The sequence below is a fragment of the Heterodontus francisci genome, unplaced genomic scaffold (genome assembly GCF_036365525.1).
Source record: "Heterodontus francisci isolate sHetFra1 unplaced genomic scaffold, sHetFra1.hap1 HAP1_SCAFFOLD_1010, whole genome shotgun sequence".
Taxonomy (NCBI): Eukaryota; Metazoa; Chordata; class Chondrichthyes; order Heterodontiformes; family Heterodontidae; genus Heterodontus; species Heterodontus francisci.
The window spans coordinates 17,780-42,500 of NW_027140738.1; the positions used below are offsets into that span (position 1 = coordinate 17,780).

Genomic DNA, 24,721 nt, shown 5'->3' on the forward strand with positions numbered 1-24,721 from the left:
CAAATAATTAGGCTGATTTACATGCAATTTGGAACAGTTGAACAGAGAGCTAGTCGATCTTTAATTCTTTATTTTTTGTGTTTATTTTATTTTAGTTTGTTAGTTTGTTTCTACTGTGCCTACCCACTGTGTTTTTTTCATGTTTGGGCTTGTGGCTGTTCAGTTTTCAGTCCATTAACACCCTATCTGTACAAATGTTTTGTCTTTCAGCACACCATTAACATATTGTTTGCCTTTGCTCCATGACCTTCTGGTCAGCTATTCTGTGACCTTGTCCTATCAACACCTTCTCCTTTGTTATCTCTTGCCCCACTCCCACTTTACTTGCTTAAAATCTTTTACATTTCTTATATCTGCCAATTCTGAAGAAGGGTCACTGCCCTGAAACGTTAACTCTGCTTCTCTCTCCACAGATGGTGCCAGACCAACTGAGTATTTCCAGCGTTTCCTGTTTTTATAACTTTGAACCTCTGGCAGGTTGATGTCCAAAGGTCTCACACAGGATCAGACAGTAGGGCCTGTGCATTTGTTGCATGTCCTAATCAGTGAGGGGATTGCTCTGATTACTGTATTATAACCCTGCAGTGAAATACATACACATATACATCGCCATCCACATCCCCTGCTGCAATAATATCCCGCGTGGGGTGAAAAGCTATCGTATTTACAATAGCATCGAAGGTGATGTCTTCTGGAGTCTCTCTTACTCTGGGCTCTTTCACCTCCTCCTTGTCTTCAGAACTATCCTGTCAGAAGCAAAAGGTTGGAGCTGAGGATAGTCACTCCCAGGAATATGGTGAACTGCAGCAAATCACAGGGCCTCATACAATCCAAAGTTACAAGACCACTAAGCTAAGACAAGAGCCATCAACAAGCAGTCCAGCTGATGTTTGCCCGTTGGCTCTGTGCAATCAGAGATACTGAGCAGTATAATCAGTACAGCATTGACCTTTCACCTGGGATTTAGCCAGCCCAGATGGGTGCGATTAAACTCTCCTCCATCTCTCTGCCAGTTGTAAGGGTCCTTGGTGAAATTGTTTGGATAGTTTCTACCCAGCTTCTAATGAGGGTGTACAAATATGTCCAAAATTTGTTCTCCATTTCACTTGTGCTTTATTGTGCATCTAATCCTGTTTATATTTGGCTTTGGCATGTTTGTTTGTGCAGCATGAAAGGTTCAGAGATAGGGATGCTTGGTGACACTCTGTACCTTAATCCATCCTGCAGCTGATCTCAAAATTGTTTGAATAAAAAAGAGAAATAAAATGGCCAGCACTGACATCAGTCAACTTGACAAACTGAAGCACCAGCCATGGTTCAGCAGCAGCATTCAACCTCCGAGTCAGAAGATCATGGATTCAAGCCCTACCCAGGGACCTGACAATCTAGGCTGAAACTTCAGTACAATATTGAGGGAGTGCTGAGACATTAAACCAAGATCCCATCTGCCTCAAAGGATGGGACAGTGTAGGCCACTTCCAGTAGTTGAGGGGTAAAGGAGGAAGGGCCATAGGTACAAGATTAATTGTAAGAGATTTAGGATAGAGCAGGAGAAACTTCTTCAGAGTTGTCAGTCTGTGGAATTTACTTCCAGGGTTAGTGACTGAGGTAGAAACGACATCAACATTCAAGATTAGATTGGACAGGTGGATGAAAGAGAAGGGGTGCAAGGATATGGGAACAGGTCGGGCAAATGTGATTAGGACTAAAAACAGAAAATGCTGGAAATACTCAGGAGGTCAGGCAGCATCTGCAGAGCGAGGAACAGAGTTAACATTTCGACTCAGGCAGGACTCTTCAGAACCGAAGGTAGAAATGTGATGGTTTTATGCTGTTGAACGGGGGACGGGGAAGGGGAGGACGAACGAAAGGGAAGGTCTGTGATAGGGCAGGAAAGATTAAATGACAAAGATGTCATGGAACAAATGGCAAAGGGAGTGCTAATAGTTGTGTTAAAGGACAAAGCATTTGTCCAGGATAATGAACAGCTCTGTCCAAAAGCAACAACATGAAAGATCAGCATGTGGTTAAAAAAAATCAAAGTGGGGGTCATGGTCTGAAATTATTGGACCCAATGTTGAGAGGACTGTAGAGTGCCTAATCGGAAAATGAGATGCTGTTCCTGGAACTTGCATGATCTTCACGGGAACACAGCAGGCTGAGGACAGAAACATGGGCGTGAGACCAGGTGGTGAATTAAAATGGCAAGCAACCGGAAGCTTGGGGTCATGCTTGCGGACTGAGCGGAGGTGTTCCGCAAAGCAGTCACCCAATCTATGCTTGGTCTCCCCAATGTAGAGGCGACTGCATTGTGAGCAGTGAATACAGTACACTAAATTGAAAGAAGTACAAATAAATTGCTGCTTCACCTGAACGGATCTTTGCGGCCTTGGATAGTGAGGAGAGTGGAGGTAAAAGGGCAGGTATTATATCTCCTGCGATTGCGTGGGAAGGTGGCGTGGGAAGGGGATGAGGTGTCAGGGGTGTTGGAGGAGTGGAGCAGCATGTTGCGGAGGGAATGGTTCCTTCAGAATGCTGACAGGGAAGGGGAGGGCAAGATGTGTTTGGTGGTGGCATCACGCTGGAGGTGTAACATCTGCTCTTTTAACTCCACAGATTGGTGACTGCTTGCTCAGTCTGGAAGTGTGACCCCGAGCTTCCAGTTGCTTGCCATTTTAATTCACCAGCTTGCTCTCATGCCCACATTTCTGTCCTCGGCCTGCTGCAGTATTTCAGTGAAGCTCAGCGCAAGCTCAAGGAATAGCACCTCATCTTCCGGTTAGGCACTCTACAACTTTCTGGACTCAACATTGCATTCAACAATTTCAGACTATGACCCTCATTTTGATTTTTTTTAAAAACCATGTGCTGGTCTTAAACTATGTTTATGTTTTTACTTTCAGACAAAGCTGTTCATTATTCTGCCATTAGCACTCTCTCTGGACAAATCCTTTGTCTTTTACTACAACTATTACCACTCCCTTTGCCTTTTGTTCCATGACATCTTTGTCATTTTATCTCACCCACCCTATACCTTACCAAAGTCCTTCCCTTTTGTTCTTCCTCCCCTCCCCTCTTTCAACTGCATCAAACCCTTCTATTTCTACCTTCCTTTGGTTCTGAAGAGTCATATCCAATTTGAACGTTAACTCTGTTTCCCTCTCGACAGATGCTGCCAGACCTGTTGAGTACTTCCAGTACTTTCTGTTTTTATTTCAGATTTCCAGCATCCGCGGTATTTTGCTTTTATCTTTGTGATTAGGACTATTTTGTCATGTGGAGGTTACACTCCAACATGGACTGGTTGGGCCAAACGGCCTGTTGTTGTAATTTCTGTGTCTGTGTGTGTGTATGTTAAAGATCCGATAGGAATTCTCCCAATGTCCTGGCTAACATTCTCCTTCAATCACTACCACCAAAAACAGATTAGCTGGTTCTTAACTCACTTCCCAATATGGGCTCTTTCTGTACACCAAATAGCTGCCAAAATGACTACACAGTAATCCATTAGTTTAAAGCACTACATAACTGTCAGTTCTCTTTTCCTTCCAATGTAAAAGGAAGAAAAAAACTGGCATTTCAAAAGTGCCTTTCACAACCTCGGGACATCCCTAGGTGATTTACAGACAATGAAGTGTTTTTGAAAGGTCGTCACTGTTGTAATGTCGGTAATTATGCACAGCAATGTAAGTAATTACCAGAGAAGCAGCTTTGTATTTAAATTAAAAGCAAAATACTGCGGATGCTGGAAATCTGAAACAAAAACAAGAAATGCTGGATTCACTCAGCAGGTCTGGCAGCATCTGTGGAAAGAGAAGCAGAGTTAACGTTTCGGGTCAGTGACCCGAAACGTTAACTCTGCTTCTCTTTCCACAGATGCTGCCAGACCTGCTGAGTGAATCCAGCATTTCTTGTATTTAAATTGTTGGTTAATATTCATAAATATTAGCCAGGAGACTGGGAAGAACTCCCTTGCTCTCCCTCAAAATAGTGCCATCTGGTCTTTTATGTCTACTTGAGAAGGCAGATGGAGTCTTGGTTTAACATCTCATCCAAAACATAGTCCCTCTGACAGTGTAGCACACCCTCACCCTCAGCTGGATAATGTGTTGAGGTCACTGGAGTGAGACTTGGACACACAACATTCTGACTCAGAGCAGAGCGCTGCCCATTGAGCCACAGCTGAAAGAAGTAGCAATGGGACAGATGGAGGATTCCGGCTGTAAACTCGGAAAATAGAAGTTCTGCATCATTACCTCACTTGTCAAGGCTGCAACCTGTCCAGCTTCACACACACCAGAATGTTCTTGCACATTCTCTGCTGCCTAAGTAAACATCAAGAGGAAAAAAAAAATCATGGGATATTGTGACAATTCACATTAACACTTTCTGGAAAATGTACGCTCCCCTCCTGCTCCATTTTGCAGTCATCATTCAATCTGATCCTGGAGTTACAGTCCCAAAACTGAATCCATTTAATAAGGAATTGAAAGATGCTGAAATACAAACACTACTCATGATCGACTTAGCAAATTTATCAAATGATTAGCCAAGCCAGACAGACCAGATAATTCCCAGCATCAGTCCCATCTGTGTTCCCGTTCAGCCCCTTTCACACACACGTTACCAGGGTCTTGGCTAGATGGGTCTCCATTTCTTACAAACCAAGCTTTTATTGCCTGCCACATAAAGATGAGCAGAACACAGGTTCAGCAATTCACCATGAATTGTGGTCAATCACTTGCAGTGGAATACATGGGATACCCTTGACATTTTCTCTCCAATTCAGCAGGCAGAAAAATAACAGACCAAGTGGTAGGCTAAACTACTTGTTCAAATTTATTTGCAAATAAAATATTATTTTATCCGTAGCCCTGCAGGTCACAGCACCTGAGGTGCATATCCAGACACCTTTTACATAAGTTGAGGGTTCCTGCCTCAACTACCCTTTCAGGCAGTGAGTTTGAGACCCCCACCACCCACTGGGTGAAAATGTTTTTCCTCATCTTCCCTCTAAACTTTCTACCAATCACTTTAAATCTATGCCCCCGAGTCAGTGACCTCTCTGCCAAGATAAATACACTCTTCACCTCCACTCTATCCAGGCCCCTCACAATTTTGTACATCTCAATCAGATCGCCCCTCACCCTTCTCTGTTCCAAGGAGAACAACCCCAGCCTATCCAATCTTTCCTCATAGCTGCAATTTTCCAGTCCTGGCAACATCCTCGTAAATCTCCTCTGTACCCTCTCTAGTGCAATTACAATATTTCGGTAATGAGATGACCAGAACAGCAGACAGTACTGAAGTTGTGGCCTAACTAACGTTGTATACAGTTCCAGCATAACCTCCCTACTCTTATATTCTGTACCTTGGCTAATAAAGGAAAGGATTTCAGATGCCTATTTACCACCTTAATGACCTGCCCTACTACCTGCAGGGATCTATGGGCATTCACTCCAAGGTCCCTCGCTTCCTCTACAACTCTCAGTATCCTCCCATTTACTGTGGATTCTTTTGCCTTGTTTGAACTCCCGAAATGCATCACCTCACACTTCTCTGGGTCAAATTCCATTTGCCACTTGTCTGCCCACCTGACTAGCCCATCGATATCTTCCTGCAGTCGACAGCTGTCCTCCTCGCTATCTGCAAGACGGCCAATATTTGTGCAGTCAACAAACATCTTGATCATTTTTCCGACATTTACGCACAAATCGTTCATATACACCACAAAAAGCAGGGGTACTGAGCCCTGCGGAACCTCACTGGGAACAATCTGTATTCTCTCTCGCTCCTCCCCTAAGAAGCACAATCTGTATTCTCTGCCTCGGTCAAGTGCAACTTGTATTCTCTCCCTCTTTCTCCCTGTTGAGCACAATCTGCACTCTCTCTCTGTTGAGTACAATCTGCATTCTCTCTCTCCCTCTCTCTGTTGAGTACAATCTATATTCTCTCTCTCCCTCTCTCTGTTGAGTACAATCTGCATTCTCTCTCTCCCTCTCTCTGTTGAGTACAATCTGCATTCTCTCTCTCCCTCTCTCTGTTGAGTACAATCTGCATTCTCTCTCTCCCTCTCTCTGTTGAGTACAATCTGCATTCGCTTTCTGTTGAGTACAATCTGCATTCTCTCTCTCTCTCCCTCCCTCTCTTTGTTGACTGCAACCTGCATTCTATCTCTCCCTCTCTCTGTTGAGTACAATCTGTATTCTCTCTCTCCCTCTCTCTGTTGAGTACAATCTGCATTCGCTTTCTGTTGAGTACAATCTGCATTCTCTCTCTCTCTCCCTCCCTCTCTCCGTTGAGTACAATCTACAATCTCTCTCTCCCTCTCTCTGTTGAGTACAATCTGCATTCTCTCTCTCTCTCTCTCTCTCCCTCCACCTCTTTGTTGACTGCAATCTGCATTCTATCTCTCCCTCTCTCTGTTGAGTACAATCTGCATTCCCTCTCTCCCTCTCCCTCCCTCTCTTTGTTGACTACAATCTGCATTCTCTCTCTGTTGAGTACAATCTGCATTCTCTATCGCCCTCTCTCTCTCTGTCGAGAACAATCTGCATTCTCTCTCTCCCTCTCTCTCTCTGTCGAGAACAATCTGCATTCTCTCTCTCCCTCTCCCTCCCTCTCTTTGTCGAGTGCAATCTGCATTCTCTCTCTCCCTCTCGCTGTGGAATACAATCTCCACTCTCTCTCGCTGCGGAATACAATCTCCACTCTCTCTCGCTGCGGAATACAATCTCCACTCTCTCTCTCCCTCTCGCTGCGGAATACAATCTCCACTCTCTCTCTCCCTCTCGCTGCGGAATACAATCTCCACTCTCTCTCTCCCTCTCCCTCTCGCTGCGGAATACAATCTCCACTCTCTCTCTCCCTCTCCCTCTCTCTGCGGAATACAATCTCCACTCTCCCTCTCCCTCTCCCTCTCTCTGCGGAATACAATCTCCACTCTCCCTCTCCCTCTCTCTGCGGAATACAATCTCCACTCTCCCTCTCCCTCTCTCTGCGGAATACAATCTCCACTCTCCCTCTCCCTCTCTCTGCGGAATACAATCTCCACTCTCTCTCTCCCACTCCCTCTCTCTGCTGAACACAAGCCGCACTCCCTCTCTCTGCTGAGCACAAGCCGCACTCCCTCTCTCTGCTGAGCACAAGCCGCACTCCCTCTCTCTGCTGAGCACAAGCCGCACTCCCTCTCTCTGCTGAGCACAAGCCGCACTCCCTCTCTCTGCTGAGCCCAAGCCGCACTCCCTCTCTCTGCTGAGCACAAGCCGCACTCCCTCTCTCTGCTGAGCACAAGCCGCACTCCCTCTCTCTGCTGAGCACAAGCCGCACTCCCTCTCTCTGCTGAGCACAAGCCGCACTCCCTCTCTCTGCTGAGCACAAGCCGCACTCCCTCTCTCTGCTGAGCACAAGCCGCACTCCCTCTCTCTGCTGAGCACAAGCCGCACTCCCTCTCTCTGCTGAGCACAAGCCGCACTCCCTCTCTCTGCTGAGCACAAGCCGCACTCCCTCTCTCTGCTGAGCACAAGCCGCACTCCCTCTCTCTGCTGAGCACAAGCCGCACTCCCTCTCTCTGCTGAGCACAAGCCGCACTCCCTCTCTCTGCTGAGCACAAGCCGCACTCCCTCTCTCTGCTGAGCACAAGCCGCACTCCCTCTCTCTGCTGAGCACAAGCCGCACTCCCTCTCTCTGCTGAGCACAAGCCGCACTCCCTCTCTCTGCTGAGCACAAGCCGCACTCCCTCTCTCTGCTGAGCACAAGCCGCACTCCCTCTCTCTGCTGAGCACAAGCCGCACTCCCTCTCTCTGCTGAGCACAAGCCGCACTCCCTCTCTCTGCTGAACACAAGCCGCACTCCCTCTCTCTGCTGAACACAAGCCGCACTCCCTCTCTCTGCTGAACACAAGCCGCACTCCCTCTCTCTGCTGAACACAAGCCGCACTCCCTCTCTCTGCTGAACACAAGCCGCACTCCCTCTCTCTGCTGAACACAAGCCGCACTCCCTCTCTCTGCTGAACACAAGCCGCACTCCCTCTCTCTGCTGAACACAAGCCGCACTCCCTCTCTCTGCTGAACACAAGCCGCACTCCCTCTCTCTGCTGAACACAAGCCGCACTCCCTCTCTCTGCTGAACACAAGCCGCACTCCCTCTCTCTGCTGAACACAAGCCGCACTCCCTCTCTCTGCTGAACACAAGCCGCACTCCCTCTCTCTGCTGAACACAAGCCGCACTCCCTCTCTCTGCTGAACACAAGCCGCACTCCCTCTCTCTGCTGAACACAAGCCGCACTCCCTCTCTCTGCTGAACACAAGCCGCACTCCCTCTCTCTGCTGAACACAAGCCGCACTCCCTCTCTCTGCTGAACACAAGCCGCACTCCCTCTCTCTGCTGAACACAAGCCGCACTCCCTCTCTCTGCTGAACACAAGCCGCACTCCCTCTCTCTGCTGAACACAAGCCGCACTCCCTCTCTCTGCTGAACACAAGCCGCACTCCCTCTCTCTGCTGAACACAAGCCGCACTCCCTCTCTCTGCTGAACACAAGCCGCACTCCCTCTCTCTGCTGAACACAAGCCGCACTCCCTCTCTCTGCTGAACACAAGCCGCACTCCCTCTCTCTGCTGAACACAAGCCGCACTCCCTCTCTCTGCTGAACACAAGCCGCACTCCCTCTCTCTGCTGAACACAAGCCGCACTCCCTCTCTCTGCTGAACACAAGCCGCACTCCCTCTCTCTGCTGAACACAAGCCGCACTCCCTCTCTCTGCTGAACACAAGCCGCACTCCCTCTCTCTGCTGAACACAAGCCGCACTCCCTCTCTCTGCTGAACACAAGCCGCACTCCCTCTCTCTGCTGAACACAAGCCGCACTCCCTCTCTCTGCTGAACACAAGCCGCACTCCCTCTCTCTGCTGAACACAAGCCGCACTCCCTCTCTCTGCTGAACACAAGCCGCACTCCCTCTCTCTGCTGAACACAAGCCGCACTCCCTCTCTCTGCTGAACACAAGCCGCACTCCCTCTCTCTGCTGAACACAAGCCGCACTCCCTCTCTCTGCTGAACACAAGCCGCACTCCCTCTCTCTGCTGAACACAAGCCGCACTCCCTCTCTCTGCTGAACACAAGCCGCACTCCCTCTCTCTGCTGAACACAAGCCGCACTCCCTCTCTCTGCTGAACACAAGCCGCACTCCCTCTCTCTGCTGAACACAAGCCGCACTCCCTCTCTCTGCTGAACACAAGCCGCACTCCCTCTCTCTGCTGAACACAAGCCGCACTCCCTCTCTCTGCTGAACACAAGCCGCACTCCCTCTCTCTGCTGAACACAAGCCGCACTCCCTCTCTCTGCTGAACACAAGCCGCACTCCCTCTCTCTGCTGAACACAAGCCGCACTCCCTCTCTCTGCTGAACACAAGCCGCACTCCCTCTCTCTGCTGAACACAAGCCGCACTCCCTCTCTCTGCTGAACACAAGCCGCACTCCCTCTCTCTGCTGAACACAAGCCGCACTCCCTCTCTCTGCTGAACACAAGCCGCACTCCCTCTCTCTGCTGAACACAAGCCGCACTCCCTCTCTCTGCTGAACACAAGCCGCACTCCCTCTCTCTGCTGAACACAAGCCGCACTCCCTCTCTCTGCTGAACACAAGCCGCACTCCCTCTCTCTGCTGAACACAAGCCGCACTCCCTCTCTCTGCTGAACACAAGCCGCACTCCCTCTCTCTGCTGAACACAAGCCGCACTCCCTCTCTCTGCTGAACACAAGCCGCACTCCCTCTCTCTGCTGAACACAAGCCGCACTCCCTCTCTCTGCTGAACACAAGCCGCACTCCCTCTCTCTGCTGAACACAAGCCGCACTCCCTCTCTCTGCTGAACACAAGCCGCACTCCCTCTCTCTGCTGAACACAAGCCGCACTCCCTCTCTCTGCTGAACACAAGCCGCACTCCCTCTCTCTGCTGAACACAAGCCGCACTCCCTCTCTCTGCTGAACACAAGCCGCACTCCCTCTCTCTGCTGAACACAAGCCGCACTCCCTCTCTCTGCTGAACACAAGCCGCACTCCCTCTCTCTGCTGAACACAAGCCGCACTCCCTCTCTCTGCTGAACACAAGCCGCACTCCCTCTCTCTGCTGAACACAAGCCGCACTCCCTCTCTCTGCTGAACACAAGCCGCACTCCCTCTCTCTGCTGAACACAAGCCGCACTCCCTCTCTCTGCTGAACACAAGCCGCACTCCCTCTCTCTGCTGAACACAAGCCGCACTCCCTCTCTCTGCTGAACACAAGCCGCACTCCCTCTCTCTGCTGAACACAAGCCGCACTCCCTCTCTCTGCTGAACACAAGCCGCACTCCCTCTCTCTGCTGAACACAAGCCGCACTCCCTCTCTCTGCTGAACACAAGCCGCACTCCCTCTCTCTGCTGAACACAAGCCGCACTCCCTCTCTCTGCTGAACACAAGCCGCACTCCCTCTCTCTGCTGAACACAAGCCGCACTCCCTCTCTCTGCTGAACACAAGCCGCACTCCCTCTCTCTGCTGAACACAAGCCGCACTCCCTCTCTCTGCTGAACACAAGCCGCACTCCCTCTCTCTGCTGAACACAAGCCGCACTCCCTCTCTCTGCTGAACACAAGCCGCACTCCCTCTCTCTGCTGAACACAAGCCGCACTCCCTCTCTCTGCTGAACACAAGCCGCACTCCCTCTCTCTGCTGAACACAAGCCGCACTCCCTCTCTCTGCTGAACACAAGCCGCACTCCCTCTCTCTGCTGAACACAAGCCGCACTCCCTCTCTCTGCTGAACACAAGCCGCACTCCCTCTCTCTGCTGAACACAAGCCGCACTCCCTCTCTCTGCTGAACACAAGCCGCACTCCCTCTCTCTGCTGAACACAAGCCGCACTCCCTCTCTCTGCTGAACACAAGCCGCACTCTCTCTCTCTGCTGAACACAAGCCGCACTCTCTCTCTCTGCTGAATACAATCTGCACTCTCTCTCTGCTGAACACAAGCCGCACTCTCTCTCTCTGCTGAACACAAGCCGCACTCTCTCTCTCTGCTGAACACAATCTGCACTCTCTCTCTCTGCTGAATACAATCTGCACTCTCTCTCTGTTGAATACAATCTGCACTCTCTCTCTGTTGAATACAATCTGCACTCTCTCTCTGTTGAATACAATCTGCACTCTCTCTCTGTTGAATACAATCTGCACTCTCTCTCTGTTGAATACAATCTGCACTCTCTCTCTGTTGAATACAATCTGCACTCTCTCTCTGTTGAATACAATCTGCACTCTCTCTCTGTTGAATACAATCTGCACTCTCTCTCTCTCTCTCCCTCTCTTTGTTGACTACAATCTGCATTCTCTCTCTCCCCCTCTCTGTTGAGTACAATCTGCATTCTCTTTCTCCCTCTCTCTGTTGAGTACAATCTGCATTCTCTCTCTGTTGAATACAATCTGCATTCTCTTTCTCTCTCTCCCTCTCTCTGTTGAGTACAACCTGCACTCTCTCTCTGTTGAGTACAACCTGCACTCTCTCTCTCTCTCTCTCTCTCTCTGTTGAATACAATCCGCACTCTCTCTCTCTCTCTGTTGAATACAATCCGCACTCTCTCTCTCTCTGTTGAATACAATCCGCACTCTCTCTCTCTCTCTGTTGAATACAATCCGCACTCTCTCTCCCTCTCTGTTGAATACAATCCGCACTCTCTCTCTCTCTGTTGAATACAATCCGCACTCTCTCTCTCTCTCTGTTGAATACAATCCGCACTCTCTCTCTCTCTGTTGAATACAATCCGCACTCTCTCTCTCTCTCTGTTGAATACAATCCGCACTCTCTCTCTCTCTCTGTTGAATACAATCCGCACTCTCTCTCTCTCTCTGTTGAATACAATCCGCACTCTCTCTCTCTCTCTCTGTTGAATACAATCCGCACTCTCTCTCTCTCTCTCTGTTGAATACAATCCGCACTCTCTCTCTCTCTGTTGAATACAATCCGCACTCTCTCTCTCTCTGTTGAATACAATCCGCACTCTCTCTCTCTCTGTTGAATACAATCCGCACTCTCTCTCTCTCTGTTGAATACAATCCGCACTCACTCTCTCTCTGTTGAATACAATCTGCACTCTCTCTCTGTTGAATACAATCTGCACTCTCTCTCTGTTGAATACAATCTGCACTCTCTCTCTGTTGAATACAATCTGCACTCTCTCTCTGTTGAATACAATCTGCACTCTCTCTCTGTTGAATACAATCTGCACTCTCTCTCTGTTGAATACAATCTGCACTCTCTCTCTGTTGAATACAATCTGCACTCTCTCTCTGTTGAATACAATCTGCACTCTCTCTCTGTTGAATACAATCTGCACTCTCTCTCTGTTGAATACAATCTGCACTCTCTCTCTGTTGAATACAATCTGCACTCTCTCTCTGTTGAATACAATCTGCACTCTCTCTCTGTTGAATACAATCTGCACTCTCTCTCTGTTGAATACAATCTGCACTCTCTCTCTGTTGAATACAATCTGCACTCTCTCTCTGTTGAATACAATCTGCACTCTCTCTCTGTTGAATACAATCTGCACTCTCTCTCTGTTGAATACAATCTGCACTCTCTCTCTGTTGAATACAATCTGCACTCTCTCTCTGTTGAATACAATCTGCACTCTCTCTCTGTTGAATACAATCTGCACTCTCTCTCTGTTGAATACAATCTGCACTCTCTCTCTGTTGAATACAATCTGCACTCTCTCTCTGTTGAATACAATCTGCACTCTCTCTCTGTTGAATACAATCTGCACTCTCTCTCTGTTGAATACAATCTGCACTCTCTCTCTGTTGAATACAATCTGCACTCTCTCTCTGTTGAATACAATCTGCACTCTCTCTCTGTTGAATACAATCTGCACTCTCTCTCTGTTGAATACAATCTGCACTCTCTCTCTGTTGAATACAATCTGCACTCTCTCTCTGTTGAATACAATCTGCACTCTCTCTCTGTTGAATACAATCTGCACTCTCTCTCTGTTGAATACAATCTGCACTCTCTCTCTGTTGAATACAATCTGCACTCTCTCTCTGTTGAATACAATCTGCACTCTCTCTCTGTTGAATACAATCTGCACTCTCTCTCTGTTGAATACAATCTGCACTCTCTCTCTGTTGAATACAATCTGCACTCTCTCTCTGTTGAATACAATCTGCACTCTCTCTCTGTTGAATACAATCTGCACTCTCTCTCTGTTGAATACAATCTGCACTCTCTCTCTGTTGAATACAATCTGCACTCTCTCTCTGTTGAATACAATCTGCACTCTCTCTCTGTTGAATACAATCTGCACTCTCTCTCTCTCTCTCCCTCTCTTTGTTGACTACAATCTGCATTCTCTCTCTCCCTCTCTCTGTTGAATACAATCTGCATTCTCTTTCTCCCTCTCTCTGTTGAGTACAATCTGCATTCTCTCTCTGTTGAATACAATCTGCATTCTCTTTCTCTCTCTCCCTCTCTTTGTTGACTACAATCTGCATTCTCTCTCTCCTCTCTCTGTTGAATACAATCTGCATTCTCTCTCTGTCTCTCTCTCTCCCTCTCTTTGGTGACTAAAATCTGCATTCTCTCTCTCCCTCTCTCTGTTGAGTACAATCTGCATTCTCTCTCTCTCTCTCTCCCACCCTCTCTTTGTTGACTAAAATCTGCATTCTCTCTCTCCCTCTCTCTGTTGAGTACAATCTGCATTCTCTCTCTGTGAGTACAATCTGCATTCTCTCTCTCTCTCTCTCTCCCACCCTCTCTTTGTTGACTAAAATCTGCATTCTCTCTCTCCCTCTCTCTGTTGAGTACAATCTGCATTCTCTCTCTGTGAGTACAATCTGCATTCTCTCTCTGTGAGTACAATCTGCATTCTCTCTCTGTGAGTACAATCTGCATTCTCTCTCTGTGAGTACAATCTGCATTCTCTCTCTGTGAGTACAATCTGCATTCTCTCTCTGTGAGTACAATCTGCATTCTCTCTCTGTGAGTACAATCTGCATTCTCTCTCTGTGAGTACAATCTGCATTCTCTCTCTGTGAGTACAATCTGCATTCTCTCTCTGTGAGTACAATCTGCATTCTCTCTCTGTGAGTACAATCTGCATTCTCTCTCTGTGAGTACAATCTGCATTCTCTCTCTGTGAGTACAATCTGCATTCTCTCTCTGTGAGTACAATCTGCATTCTCTCTCTGTGAGTACAATCTGCATTCTCTCTCTGTGAGTACAATCTGCATTCTCTCTCTGTGAGTACAATCTGCATTCTCTCTCTGTGAGTACAATCTGCATTCTCTCTCTGTGAGTACAATCTGCATTCTCTCTCTGTGAGTACAATCTGCATTCTCTCTCTGTGAGTACAATCTGCATTCTCTCTCTGTGAGTACAATCTGCATTCTCTCTCTGTGAGTACAATCTGCATTCTCTCTCTGTGAGTACAATCTGCATTCTCTCTCTGTGAGTACAATCTGCATTCTCTCTCTGTGAGTACAATCTGCATTCTCTCTCTGTGAGTACAATCTGCATTCTCTCTCTGTGAGTACAATCTGCATTCTCTCTCTGTGAGTACAATCTGCATTCTCTCTCTGTGAGTACAATCTGCATTCTCTCTCTGTGAGTACAATCTGCATTCTCTCTCTGTGAGTACAATCTGCATTCTCTCTCTGTGAGTACAATCTGCATTCTCTCTCTGTGAGTACAATCTGCATTCTCTCTCTGTGAGTACAATCTGCATTCTCTCTCTGTGAGTACAATCTGCATTCTCTCTCTGTGAGTACAATCTGCATTCTCTCTCTGTGAGTACAATCTGCATTCTCTCTCTGTGAGTACAATCTGCATTCTCTCTCTGTGAGTACAATCTGCATTCTCTCTCTGTGAGTACAATCTGCATTCTCTCTCTGTGAGTACAATCTGCATTCTCTCTCTGTGAGTACAATCTGCATTCTCTCTCTGTGAGTACAATCTGCATTCTCTCTCTGTGAGTACAATCTGCATTCTCTCTCTGTGAGTACAATCTGCATTCTCTCTCTGTGAGTACAATCTGCATTCTCTCTCTGTGAGTACAATCTGCATTCTCTCTCTGTGAGTACAATCTGCATTCTCTCTCTGTGAGTACAATCTGCATTCTCTCTCTGAGTACAATCTGCATTCTCTCTCTGTGAGTACAATCTGCATTCTCTCTCTGTGAGTACAATCTGCATTCTCTCTCTGTGAGTACAATCTGCATTCTCTCTCTGTGAGTACAATCTGCATTCTCTCTCTGTGAGTACAATCTGCATTCTCTCTCTGTGAGTACAATCTGCATTCTCTCTCTGTGAGTACAATCTGCATTCTCTCTCTGTGAGTACAATCTGCATTCTCTCTCTGTGAGTACAATCTGCATTCTCTCTCTGTGAGTACAATCTGCATTCTCTCTCTGTGAGTACAATCTGCATTCTCTCTCTGTGAGTACAATCTGCATTCTCTCTCTGTGAGTACAATCTGCATTCTCTCTCTGTGAGTACAATCTGCATTCTCCTCTCTGTGAGTACAATCTGCATTCTCTCTCTGTGAGTACAATCTGCATTCTCTCTCTGTGAGTACAATCTGCATTCTCTCTCTGTGAGTACAATCTGCATTCTCTCTCTGTGAGTACAATCTGCATTCTCTCTCTGTGAGTACAATCTGCATTCTCTCTCTGTGAGTACAATCTGCATTCTCTCTCTGTGAGTACAATCTGCATTCTCTCTCTGTGAGTACAATCTGCATTCTCTCTCTGTGAGTACAATCTGCATTCTCTCTCTGTGAGTACAATCTGCATTCTCTCTCTGTGAGTACAATCTGCATTCTCTCTCTGTGAGTACAATCTGCATTCTCTCTCTGTGAGTACAATCTGCATTCTCTCTCTCTCTCTCCCTCCTTCTTTGTTGACCAGAATCTGCATTCTCTCTCTCCCTCTCTTTGTTGACCAGAATCTGCATTCTCTCTCTCCCTCTCTCTGTGAGTACAATCTGCATTCACTCTCTCCCTCTTTGTTGAGTACAAACAGCATTCTCTCTCCCTCTCTCTGTGCAGTACAATCTGCACTCTCTCTCTGTTGAAAACAATTGCATTCTCTCTCTCCCTCTCTCTGTTGACTACAATCTGCATTCTCTTTCTCCTCTCCCTCTCTTTGTTGACTACAATCTGCATTCTCTCTCTCCCTCTTTGTTGACTACAATCTGCATTCTCTCTTCCCTCTCTCTGTTGAGTACAATCTGCATTCTCTTTCTCTCTCTCCCTCTCTTTGTTGACTACAATCTGCATTCTCTTTCTCCCTCTCTCTGTTGAGTACAATCTGCATTCTCTTTCTCCCTCTCCCTCTCTCTGTTGAGTACAATCTGCATTCTCTCTCTCCCTCTCTCTGTTGAGTACAATCTGCATTCTCTCTCTCCTCTCTCTGTTGAGTACAATCTGCATTCTCTCTCTCCCTCTCTCTGTTGAGTACAATCTGCATTCTCTCTCTCCCTCTCTCTGTTGAGTACAATCTGCATTCTCTCTCTCCCTCTCTCTGTGAGTACAATCTGCATTCTCTCTCTCCCTCTCTCTGTGAGTACAATCTGCATTCTCTCTCTCCTCTCTCTGTTGAGTACAATCTGCATTCTCTCTCTCCCTCTCTTTGTTGAGTACAATCTGCATTCTCTTTCTCTCTCTCCCTCTCTCTGTTGAGTACAATCTGCATTCTCTTTCTTTCTCTCCCTCTCTCTCTCTCTCTCTCCCTCTCTTGTTGAGTACAATCTGCATTCTCTTTCTCTCTCTCCCTCTCTCTGTTGAGTACAATCTGCATTCTCTCTCTCCCTCTCTTTGTTGACTACAATCTGCATTCTCTTTCTCTCTCTCCCTCTCTCTGTTGAGTACAATCTGCATTCTCTTTCTTTCTCTCTCTCTCTCTCTCTCTCTCTCTCTCTCTCCCTCTCTTTGTTGAGTACAATCTGCATTCTCTTTCTCTCTCCCTCTCCCTCTCCCTCTCCCTCTCCCTCTCCCTCTCCTCTCCTCTCCCTCTCCCTCTCTCTGTTGACTACAATCTGCATTCTCTCTCTCTCTCTCTCTCTCCCTCTCTTTGTTGAGTACAATCTGCATTCTCTCTCTCTCTCTCTCATCTCTCTCTCTCCCTCTCCCTCTCTTTGTTGAGTACAATCTGCATTCTCTTTCTCTCTCTCCCTCTCTCTGTTGAGTACAATCTGCATTCTCTCTCTCCCTATCTTTGTTGACTACAATCTGCATTCTCTTTCTCTCTCTCCCTCTCCCTCTCTCTGTTGAGTACAATCTGCATTCTCTTTCTTTCTCTCTCTCTCTCTCTCTCTCTCTCTCTCTCTTTGTTGAGTACAATCTGCATTCTCTTTCTCTCTCTCCCTCTCTCTGTTGAGTACAATCTGCATTCTCTTTCTCTCTCTCCCTCTCTCTGTTGAGTACAATCTGCATTCTCTTTCCCTCTCCCTCTCCCTCTCCCTCTCTCTGTTGACTACAATCTGCATTCTCTCTCTCTCTCACTCTCCCCCTCTCTTTGTTGAGTACAATCTGCATTCTCTCTCTCTCTCTCTCTCTCTCTCTCTCCCTCTCCCTCTCTTTGTTGAGTCCAATCTGCATTCTCCTCTCTCTCTCTCTCTCTCTCTCTCCCTCTCCTTGTTGAGTACAATCTGCATTCTCTTTCTCTCTCTCCCTCTCTCTGTTGAGTACAATCTGCATTCTCTTTCTCTCTCTCTCCCTCTCCCTCTCCCTCTCCCTCTCCCTCTCCCTCTTTGTTGACTACAATCTGCATTCTCTTTCTCTCTCTCCCTCTCTCTGTTGAGTACAATCTGCATTCTCTTTCTTTCTCTCTCTCTCTCTCTCTCTCCCTCTCTTTGTTGAGTACAATCTGCATTCTCTTTCTCTCTCTCCCTCTCTTTGTTGAGTACAATCTGCATTCTCTTTCTCTCTCTCCCTCTCTCTGTTGAGTACAATCTGCATTCTCTCTCTCTCTCTCTCTCTCCCTCTCCCTCTCCCTCTCCCTCTCTTTGTTGAGTACAATCTGCATTCTCTTTCTCTCTCTCCCTCTCTCTGTTGAGTACAATCTGCATTCTCTTTCTTTCTCTCTCTCTCTCTCTCTCTCTCTCTCCCTCTCTCTGTTGAGTACAATCTGCATTCTCTCTCTGTGAGTACAATCTGCATCTCTCTCTGTGAGTACAATCTGCATTCTCTCTCTGTGAGTACAATCTGCATTCTCTCTCTGTGAGTACAATCTGCATTCTCTCTCTGTGAGTACAATCTGCATTCTCTCTCTGTGAGTACAATCTGCATTCTCTCTCTGTGAGTACAATCTGCATTCTCTCTCTGTGAGTACAATCTGCATTCTCTCTCTGTGAGTACAATCTGCATTCTCTCTCTGTGAGTACAATCTGCATTCTCTCTCTGTGAGTACAATCTGCATTCTCTCTCTGTGAGTACAATCTGCATTCTCTCTCTGTGAGTACAATCTGCATTCTCTCTCTGTGAGTACAATCTGCATTCTCTCTCTGTGAGTACAATCTGCATTCTCTCTCTGTGAGTACAATCTGCATTCTCTCTCTGTGAGTACAATCTGCATTCTCTCTCTGTGAGTACAATCTGCATTCTCTCTCTGTGAGTACAATCTGCATTCTCTCTCTGTGAGTACAATCTGCATTCTCTCTCTGTGAGTACAATCTGCATTCTCTCTCTGTGAGTACAATCTGCATCTCTCTCTCTCTCTCCTCCTTCTTTGTTGACCAGAATCTGCATTCTCTCTCTCCCTCTCTTTGTTGACCAGAATCTGCATTCTCTCTCTCCCTCTCTCTGTTGAGTACAATCTGCATTCACTCTCTCCCTCTTTGTTGAGTACAAACAGCATTCTCTCTCTCCCTCTCTCTGTGCAGTACAATCTGCACTCTCTCTCTGTTGAAAACAATTGCATTCTCTCTCTCCCCTCTCTCTGTTGAGTACAATCTGCATTCTCTTTCTCTCTCTCCCTCTCTTTGTTGACTACAATCTGCATTCTCTTTCTCCCTCTCCCTCTCTTTGTTGACTACAATCTGCATTCTCTCTCTCCCTCTCTTTGTTGACTACAATCTGCATTCTCTCTCTCCCTCTCTCTGTTGAGTACAATCTGCATTCTCTTTCTCTCTCTCCCTCTCTTTGTTGACTACAATCTGCATTCTCTTTCTCCCTCTCTCTGTTGAGTACAATCTGCATTCTCTTTCTCCCTCTCCCTCTCTCTGTTGAGTACAATCTGCATTCTCTTTCTCTCTCTCCCTCTCTTTGTTGACTACAATCTGCATTCTCTTTCTCCCTCTCTCTGTTGAGTACAATCTGCATTCTCTTTCTCCTCTCCCTCTCTCTCTCTCTGTTGAGTACAATCTGCATTCTCTCTCTCCCTCTCTCTGTTGAGTACAATCTGCATTCTCTCTCTCCCTCTCTCTGTTGAGTACAATCTGCATTCTCTCTCTCCCTCTCTCTGTTGAGTACAATCTGCATTCTCTCTCTCCCTCTCTCTGTTGAGTACAATCTGCATTCTCTCTCTCCCTCTCTCTGTTGAGTACAATCTGCATTCTCTCTCTCCCTCTCTCTGTGAGTACAATCTGCATTCTCTCTCTCCCTCTCTCTGTTGAGTACAATCTGCCATTCTCTCTCTCCCTCTCTCTGTTGAGTACAATCTGCATTCTCTCTCTCCCTCTCTTGTTGAGTACAATCTGCATTCTCTTCTCTCTCTCCCTCTCTCTGTGAGTACAATCTGCATTCTCTTTCTTTCTCTCTCTCTCTCTCTCTCTCTCCCTCTCTTTGTTGAGTACAATCTGCATTCTCTTTCTCTCTCTCCCTCTCTCTGTTGAGTACAATCTGCATTCTTCTCTCTCCCTCTCTTTGTTGACTACAATCTGCATTCTCTTTCTCTCCTCTCCCTCTCTCTGTTGAGTACAATCTGCATTCTCTTCTTCTCTCTCTCTCTCTCTCTCCTCTCTCTCTCTCTCTCTCCCTCTCTTTGTTGAGTACAATCTGCATTCTCTTTCTCTCTCTCTCTCTTCCTCTCTCTCTCTCTCTCTCCCTCCTCCCTGTTGACTACAATCTGCATTCTCTCTCTCTCTCTCTCTCTCACCTCTTTTGTTGAGTACAATCTGCATTCTCTCTCTCTCTCTCTCTCTGTTGAGTACAATCTGCATTCACTCTCTCCCTCTTTGTTGAGTACAAACAGCATTCTCTCTCTCCCTCTCTCTGTGCAGTACAATCTGCAACTCTCTCTCTGTTGAAAACAATTGCATTCTCTCTCTCCCTCTCTCTGTTGAGTACAATCTGCATTCTCTTTCTCTCTCTCCCTCTCTTTGTTGACTACAATCTGCATTCTCTTTCTCCCTCTCCCTCTCTTTGTTGACTACAATCTGCATTCTCTCTCTCCCTCTCTTTGTTGACTACAATCTGCATTCTCTCTCTCCCTCTCTCTGTTGAGTACAATCTGCATTCTCTTTCTCTCTCTCCCTCTCTTTGTTGACTACAATCTGCATTCTCTTTCTCCCTCTCTCTGTTGAGTACAATCTGCATTCTCTTTCTCCCTCTCCCTCTCTCTGTTGAGTACAATCTGCATTCTCTCTCTCCCTCTCTCTGTTGAGTACAATCTGCATTCTCTCTCTCCCTCTCTCTGTTGAGTACAATCTGCATTCTCTCTCTCCCTCTCTCTGTTGAGTACAATCTGCATTCTCTTTCTTTCTCTCTCTCTCTCTCTCTCCCTCTCTTTGTTGAGTACAATCTGCATTCTCTTTCTCTCTCTCTCTCTCTCTCTCTCTCTCCCTCCTCCCTCTCCCCCTCTCCCTCTCTCTGTTGACTACAATCTGCATTCTCTCTCTCTCTCTCTCTCTCCTCTCTTTGTTGAGTACAATCTGCATTCTCTCTCTCTCTCTCTCTCTCTCTCCCTCTCCCTCTCTTTGTTGAGTACAATCTGCATTCTCTTTCTCTCTCTCCCTCTCTCTGTTGAGTACAATCTGCATTCTCTCTCTCCCTATCTTTGTTGACTACAATCTGCATTCTCTTTCTCTCTCTCCCTCTCCCTCTCTCTGTTGAGTACAATCTGCATTCTCTTTCTTTCTCTCTCTCTCTCTCTCTCCCTCTCTTTGTTGAGTACAATCTGCATTCTCTTTCTCTCTCTCCCTCTCTCTGTTGAGTACAACAGCATCTCTTTTCTCTCTCTCCCCTCTCTCGTTGACTACAATCTGCATTCTCTTCTCTTCTGCTCTAACTCTCCCTCCCCTCTTCTTGTTTGAGTACAATCTGCATTCTCTCTTCTCTCTCTCTCCCTCTCCCCCTCTCTTTGTTGAGTACAATCTGCATTCTCTCTCTCTCTCTCTCCCTCTCCCTCTCTTTGTTGAGTACAATCTGCATTCTCTCTCTCTCTCTCTCTCTCTCTCTCCTCTCTTGTTGAGTACAATCTGCATTCTCTTTCTCTCTCTCCCTCTCTCTGTTGAGTACAATCTGCATTCTCTTTCTCTCTCTCTCTCTCCTCTCCCCTCTCTCTCCCTCTCTTTGTAGACTACAATCTGCATTCTCTTTCTCTCTCTCCCTCTCTCTGTTGAGTACAATCTGCATTCTCTTTCTTTCTCTCTCTCTCTCTCTCCCTCTCTTTGTTGAGTACAATCTGCATTCTCTTTCTCTCTCTCCCTCTCTTTGTTGAGTACAATCTGCATTCTCTTTCTCTCTCTCCCCTCTCTCTGTTGAGTACAATCTGCATTCTCTCTCTCTCTCTCTTTGTTGAGTACAATCTGCATTCCTCTCTCTCTCCTCTCTCTCTCTCTCTCTCTCCCTCTCTTTGTTGACTACAATCTGCATTCTCTTTCTCTCTCTCCCTCTCTTTGTAGACTACAATCTGCATTCTCTTTCTCTCATCCTCCCTCTCTTTGTTGAGTACAATCTGCATTCTCTCTCTCTCTCTCTCTCTCTCTCTCTCTCCCTCTCTTTGTTGACTACAATCTGCATTCTCTTTCTCTCTCTCCCTCTCTCTGTTGTGTACAATCTGCATTCTCTTTCTTTCTCTCTCTCTCTCTCTCTCTCTCTCTCCCTCTCTTTGTTGAGTACAATCTGCATTCTCTTTCTCTCTCTCCTCTCTCTCTGTTGAATACAATCCGCACTCTCTCTCTCTGTGAATACAATCCGCACTCTCTCTCTCTCTGTTGATACAATCTGCATTCTCTCTCTCTCTCTCTCCCTCTCCCTCTCCCTCTCCCTCTCCCTCTCCCTCTCTCTGTTGACTACAATCTGCATTCTCTCTCTCTCTCTCTCTCTCCCTCTCTTTGTTGAGTACAATCTGCATTCTCTCTCTCTCTCTCTCTCTCTCTCCCTCTCCCTCTCCCTCTCTTGTTGAGTACAATCTGCATTCTCTTTCTCTCTCTCCCTCTCTCTGTTGAGTACAATCTGCATTCTCTCTCTCCCTATCTTTGTTGACTACAATCTGCATTCTCTTTCTCTCTCTCCCTCTCCCTCCTCTCTGTTGAGTACAATCTGCATTCTCTTTCTTTCTCTCTCTCTCTCTCTCTCCTCTCTTTGTTGAGTACAATCTGCATTCTCTTTCTCTCTCTCTCCCTCTCTCTGTTGAGTACAATCTGCATTCTCTTTCTCTCTCTCCCTCTCTCTGTTGAGTACAATCTGCATTCTCTTTCTCTCTCTCTCTCTCTCTCTCCCTCTCCCTCTCCCTCTCCCTCTCCCTCTCCCTCTCCCTGTTGACTACAATCTGCATTCTCTCTCTCTCTCACTCTCCCTCTCCCTCTCTTTGTTGAGTACAATCTGCATTCTCTCTCTCTCTCTCTCTCTCTCTCTCTCTCTCTCTCCCTCTCTTTGTTGAGTACAATCTGCATTCTCTTTCTCTCTCTCCCTCTCTCTGTTGAGTACAATCTGCATTCTCTTTCTCTCTCTCTCTCTCTCCCTCTCCCTCTCCCTCTCCCTCTCTTTGTTGACTACAATCTGCATTCTCTTTCTCTCTCTCCCTCTCTCTGTTGAGTACAATCTGCATTCTCTTTCTTCTCTCTCTCTCTCTCTCCCTCTCTTTGTTGAGTACAATCTGCATTCTCTTTCTCTCTCTCTCCCTCTCTTTGTTGAGTACAATCTGCATTCTCTTTCTCTCTCTCCCTCTCTCTGTTGAGTACAATCTGCATTCTCTCTCTCTCTCTCTCTCTCTCTCTCTCTCCCTCTCCCTCTCTTTGTTGAGTACAATCTGCATTCTCTCTCTCTCTCTCTCTCTCCCTCTCTTTGTTGACTACAATCTGCATTCTCTTTCTCTCTCTCCCTCTCTCTGTTGAGTACAATCTGCATTCTCTTTCTTTCTTTCTCTCTCTCTCTCTCTCCCTCTCTTTGTTGAGTACAATCTGCATTCTCTTTCTCTCTCTCCCTCTCTCTGTTGAATACAATCCGCACTCTCTCTCTCTCTGTTGAATACAATCCGCACTCTCTCTCTCTCTCTGTTGAATACAATCCGCACTCTCTCTCTCTCTCTCTGTTGAATACAATCCGCACTCTCTCTCTCTCTCTCTGTTGAATACAATCCGCACTCTCTCTCTCTCTCTGTTGAATACAATCCGCACTCTCTCTCTCTCTCTGTTGAATACAATCCGCACTCTCTCTCTCTCTCTCTGTTGAATACAATCCGCACTCTCTCTCTCTCTCTCTGTTGAATACAATCCGCACTCCTCTCTCTCTCTCTGTTGAATACAATCGCACTTCTCTCTCTCTCTCTGTTGAGTACAATCTGCATTCTCTCTCTCCCTCTCTCTGTTGAGTACAATCTGCATTCTCTCTCTCCCTCTCTCTGTTGAGTACAATCTGCATTCTCTCTCTCCCTCTCTCTGTTGAGTACAATCTGCATTCTCTCTCTCCCTCTCTCTGTTGAGTACAATCTGCATTCTCTCTCTCCCTCTCTTTGTTGAGTACAATCTGCATTCTCTTTCTCTCTCTCCTCTCTCTGTTGAGTACAATCTGCATTCTCTTTCTTTCTCTCTCTCTCTCTCTCCCTCTCTTTGTTGAGTACAATCTGCATTCTCTTTCTCTCTCTCCTCTCTCTGTGGTACAATCTGCATTCTCTCTCTCCTCTCTTTGTTGACTACAATCTGCATTCTCTTTCTCTCTCTCCCTCTCTCTGTTGAGTACAATCTGCATTCTCTTTCTTTCTCTCTCTCTCTCTCTCTCTCTCTCTCTCTCTCTCCCTCTCTTTGTTGAGTACAATCTGCATTCTCTTTCTCTCTCTCTCTCTCTCCCTCCCTCTCCCTCTCTCTGTTGACTACAATCTGCATTCTCTCTCTCTCTCTCTCTCCCCTCTCTTGTTGAGTACAATCTGCATTCTCTCTCTCTCTCTCTCTCTCTCTCCCTCTCCTCTCTTTGTTGAGTACAATCTGCATTCTCTTTCTCTCTCTCTCCCTCCTCTCTGTTGAGTACAATCTGCATTCTCTCTCTCCCTATCTTTGTTGACTACAATCTGCATTCTCTTTCTCTCTCTCCCTCTCCCTCTCTCTGTTGAGTACAATCTGCATTCTCTTTCTTTCTCTCTCTCTCTCTCTCTCCCTCTCTTTGTTGAGTACAATCTGCATCTCTTTCTCTCTCTCCCTCTCTCTGTTGAGTACAATCTGCATTCTCTTTCCCTCTCCCTCTCCCTCTCCCTCTCTCTGTTGACTACAATCTGCATTCTCTCTCTCTCTCACTCTCCCCCTCTCTTTGTTGAGTACAATC

At 46.8% G+C, this 24,721-nt stretch overlaps 1 protein-coding gene across 1 annotated transcript in view; it reads right to left on the reverse strand.

Moving 5' to 3' along the window:
- Window positions 1-557: 557 nt before the first annotated feature.
- The window catches only part of LOC137360565 (WD repeat-containing protein 55-like), a 33,657-nt gene continuing 9,493 nt past the window's right edge, over window positions 558-24,721 (reverse strand). The window contains exons 2-3 of the mRNA XM_068025969.1: window positions 4,257-4,325; window positions 558-746 (exon numbers count right to left, since the gene is read on the reverse strand). Of these exons, the coding sequence (XP_067882070.1) occupies window positions 564-746; window positions 4,257-4,325 (252 nt within the window). The 3' untranslated portion in view covers window positions 558-563. The remainder of the gene's footprint in view (window positions 747-4,256; window positions 4,326-24,721) is intronic.